At 43.7% G+C, this 4,522-nt stretch overlaps 1 protein-coding gene and 1 long non-coding RNA gene across 7 annotated transcripts in view; one reads left to right on the top strand and one right to left on the bottom strand.

Moving 5' to 3' along the window:
• Positions 1–2,539, bottom strand: part of LOC147818386 (uncharacterized) — an 8,580-nt gene extending 6,041 nt beyond the window's left edge. For both annotated transcript variants that reach the window (XR_015438009.1, XR_015438010.1), the window contains exons 1-2: positions 2,161–2,539; positions 725–1,851 (exon numbers count right to left, since the gene is read on the bottom strand). This is a non-coding gene — a long non-coding RNA (uncharacterized LOC147818386). The remainder of the gene's footprint in view (positions 1–724; positions 1,852–2,160) is intronic.
• arhgef2a (Rho guanine nucleotide exchange factor (GEF) 2a) overlaps positions 1–4,522 on the top strand; it is a 21,071-nt gene that overhangs the window by 5,640 nt on the left and 10,909 nt on the right. For all 5 annotated transcript variants that reach the window (XR_015438008.1, XM_087177384.1, XM_087177382.1 and 2 more), the window contains exon 2: positions 4,060–4,222. Coding sequence is in view for 4 of the 5 variants with exons in the window: in XM_087177382.1 (XP_087033508.1) it covers positions 4,060–4,222 (163 nt within the window). In the remaining variant the exon portion in view is untranslated. The remainder of the gene's footprint in view (positions 1–4,059; positions 4,223–4,522) is intronic.

Raw genomic sequence — 4,522 nt, 5'->3', positions numbered from 1 at the left:
CCTATCAACCTGCACACCAGGAGAGAGGGAGAGAGAGAGGGAGAAAGAGAGAGGGAGAGTGAGAGAGAGAGGGAGAGAGGGAGAAAGAGAGAGGGAGAGAGGGAGAAAGAGAGAGGGAGAGTGAGAGAGAGAGGGAGAGAGGGAGAAAGAGAGAGGGAGAGAGGGAGAAAGAGAGAGGGAGAGTGAGAGAGAGAGGGAGAGAGGGAGAAAGAGAGAGGGAGAGAGAGAGAGAGAGAGAGAGAGGGAGAGAGAGAGAGAGAGAGAGAGAGAGAGTAATGACTGTGGATGAAAGAGGCATGAAGACAGTGTTCCTGACTGAACTGACACCGACCTCTAAACATGCTGAGATGAATCCAGGGAAGCTTCAGACTGAAGCACACAACAGCAGGAACCGTGAGAACGAACTAATACAAACACTAAAACTAATGTCAGATGAAACTGTGACTTCACAGCACATGATCACTCCAACACTTTAGCTGCACAGATGGAGGAATAAAGGCCTGAGCCATTTGAAGGCGTCCTGCTGCTGCACACAGTTTCACTGCAGGATCCATCGACCGGTGAGCAAACATTAAAAATAGTCCAGTTTATTAAAGCCGGTCCAGTCAGAGCCTCCTCCTCCATGCAGAGGAAGAGTCATCACTAACCCTCCATGACCACAGACTGCACACCTGGTGGAGATGTAATGGGCTCAGACACCAGGTTTACTTAGCGCAGGAGTTACCTGTTATTTGGTCAGACAGCTGACCCCGGATCAGCTTCAGGAGGAGGTCCGATCCCAGGTCCCACATGTTCGTGAGTACGTCACAAAGTCTGTTTGAGTCGTGGACCCGGTTCCCGCCGGAGACGAGGATGTGGAGCGACTCCAGGCTCAGTGTTTCCTCTACTGGGAAAAGTCCTGGTGCTCCAGATAACTTCCATCTGTGCCAGGTCAGGACCTGCTGCACATCTGGAACAACCTACCTGCAGATGAAATATATACAGGACTTAATTACATATAGTATATACATATAAAATGAAAAAGCTTTGCACTACGACACAGTGACACGACACATCATGTCAATCATCGCAGCCCGTATGTGTCTGTGTCTGAACCATAAATTACTTTAAATGCAGACGAATCTCAATTTATGCTTTAATAACCTCATCATCACTCAAAGTGGCACCAGTACTGAAAGAGTTATGCTTCATAAACACTTTGAAAAACGTCGTATCTTATCTTACTTCCATGTTAGCGGACCACATTAGACCAGGATTTACCACCGGCTCACGCTCCATGTCCCTCCAGTTCTTGGAAGATCTGCTTTGGGCTTTTTTGCACCGTCCACCCATTTTAAAATGAACTCGTTGGAACCTTTTGGTCATTTTAGATTTTTAATCTCTTCTGTTTGTACCTGTTTAAATACGATTCTTGTGAGTTCTATCTCCTCCACATCATAGTAAATGAGGGCTTCACCCTCAATGATCCTTGAGTTTAGATAAATAAATAAATAAATGAATGAATAAATAAATAAAAGAAACTTAAAGTCATCTGTTCCTGGTGTCAGTAAACGTGTCAGTGATATGTCGGTCAGGACGGCTAAACTTAAATTACCCAGGGTGCTGTGCTTCCCCTGAGGAATCGATCTGGGTTAATGAAGCACTTTAGTCCTCAAAGTGGAACGACTCACAGAGTGGGGGGGGGGGGGGGGGGGGGGGTTCACACAGAACATGAAGGTTGTTGGAGAGATCAGGTGAAGAGGTGGTGAGGTGAGGACTTCATCAGCTGAGAGGAACAGGTGGAGACGGTCCTCCTTCCTTGTCCTCTGCGGTGTCCAGGTGTTTCTATTATTTTGTCCAACCCATTTATATCTAAATAACAGAAACAGAATGATCAATCCTCCATGATGATCAGCTGAACCGGCTGTACATTTAAACTTACACTATTCCTGCTCCAGCACCCGGAGCTCTCTGCTCCTTTTAGCGACTTTCACTAATTCAGCAGTTGTTTACATGCTGTTCAGATGAGCTAGCTACTTTAGCTTAGCGGTTAGCGCTAGCTTCTCTCTCTCGCTCGGCGTGTCTTGGATCAGCAGGTGAACGTGTTCATCAGAGTGTGCTGTTGTTGTAACTTCAGTGTGGAGGATTGTGATGTTTGTAAAATGGCGTCTGTTGTCTTACCTCTGACACACGGCTCCTCTCCGGAACTACCTGTCTGTCTGTGACCGTCTGTCAACACAGCGGCCTTCAGCGTTGATAGGTTATTACTCTTGACGTCTAACCAATCAGATGGCGCTGTGGGCGGGAAACGCGACACAGTTGGTTGAGTTTACCGTCAGATCTCCCGCCAAAAAAAACGAACACTGCGGCCAATAGGAATCGCCCAGAATCTGAAATGGAAAGAAAAAAACGGCAGCTAGTGAGAAGAGCGGTAAAGAGTCACACAGAGAAGTGTCGGTTCTGTGTACAGGTGGGTACCGGCCCACTTCCAGCACTGGTTATAATGTTATTGTTATTTATATACAGTCTATAGTTATAACCTCAGACAGTTGAGAAAGGAGACGGTTTGCTTTCAATTATTTCCTGTAACTGTGTCACGTGGTTCCTCCTCCTCCCCGCGCTTTATGAGACCAGCAGCAGGAGTCTGTTCATTCCAACGGCAGAAGTGAACGTGATCACAGATTATAACAGATTCTTTCGCCGACAGTCACCGGAATAAATACTGGATCTATTTTTTTTCACACGCCACATATACTCTGAACATTCTGACAGTAATATGGCGTTTTTAGACCAACAGATCAGGAAAATATTAACTTTATTCGAGACCTGTCTCTGTCTCAGCAACACACTCTCGCGAGATCTCGCCACACCGATCCATCTTCTCTCCATCGGCTTCTGTCTGATGTCGCTGCTGGAGTAGTGCTGTGGATTTGGCTTTCCAACCGCAGAAGTTCAGAGGGACTTAAATGTAAATAAATGAATAATAAATAATAATAAATAAAAAATTTAAACTGAAATAAAACTTAAATAGTGAGCTTGCATTAATGTATGAAAACTGTGTTAAAACTTGTTTATTTATGATTTCTAAAGTGTTAACAACCAAATGAATGACCTCTTTATAAACCATTTATAAATCCTTTATAAGGTTAGTCTTATAGTAAACTGGTACCATTAAGTCAGAGGCTGCAGGAATATGTCCTCTTTCACTTCTGCTTTTACTTCTGTGATCATGTGATCATCACTAGAGCTTCTCCTTTTCTGAGGCAGCTGATGAGAAACAGACAAACATCAGAGAGTGAGGAGGTTCACTGTGAGGAGCTCAGAGGGATCACAGAGCAGACCGTCAACATGTGGCTCAACAAGTCAAACCCACTCTGACTCTGATGTCATTACATCCACTCGTGTGTCACGTCACTTGCAGCAGGTGACGACACAGGTGTAAATTCTAAGCATCAATTAGATTAGATTAGATTAACTTTATTAATCCCACAACTGGGAAATTCATTTACCACAGCAGAAAAATAAACATCTATAGAATAAACATCTATGGAAATATACAACAAAAATATACCAAATATACACTAATAAATACAATATACACAATACACACGATATGTACATGAAAAAGTACAAGTTTGCACATGGTCAGGAAGAGCAGGAGTTTATTTAGTTGAATAGTCGTTTAGCAGCTCACTTTTCTTTTTCAATTCAACAAACTTTATTTTCTTGACAAAGCAAAATTACAATCATTCAATGGAATTAAAATATCAAAGAAATAAATGTCAATAACAATATTGGTATAATAAATACAATATGAATATAAATAGAATTGATAAAATGGATTGACCAAATTTGAAGAAGTTCCTTCAAGGTGTTACAGAGATATTGCGTTCACGTTTTGTGAGGTCACCGTGACCTTGACCTTTGACCCCCAAAATCTATTACACTGCACACAAGCCCACGTCACATTATCTGAACTATCACTGTAATATCTCTGCACCTGTGACATCATCTCTGCTCCTGTGACATCATCTCTGCTCCAGCTGATCCGTTCTCACACTTTGTTTCTTCCTTTTCCAGAATAAAGAGAGAGAGCGTATGAGGGAGCGAGAGAAGGCGGCGAGGGAGAGGGAGGCCCGTTACAGCAACGGTCACCTGTTCACCTCCCTCACAGTGTCAGGAACCACGCTGTGCACCGCATGCAACAAGAGCATCACCGCCAAGGAGGCGCTCAGCTGCCCCAGTGAGTAACACACACACACACACACACACACACACAGACACACATATATACACACACACACACATATACACACACACACACACACACACACATATACACACACACACACATATACACACACACACACATACACACACACACACATACACACACACACACACATATATACACACACACACACACACACATATATACACACACACACACACACACACACACACACACACAGACATTTATGTCTCATGTCTTTATTTTTCCCAGCATGCAATGTCACCATCCACAACCGCTGTCGAGACACCC

Source organism: Seriola lalandi, unplaced genomic scaffold, assembly GCF_002814215.2.
Source record: "Seriola lalandi dorsalis isolate HSWRI2012SDOR001 ecotype SW California unplaced genomic scaffold, Sedor1 jcf7180002054595, whole genome shotgun sequence".
NCBI lineage: Eukaryota > Metazoa > Chordata > Actinopteri > Carangiformes > Carangidae > Seriola > Seriola lalandi.
The sequence above is the reverse complement of the archived record's forward strand: the minus strand, read 5'-3'. Positions and strand labels throughout refer to the sequence as shown.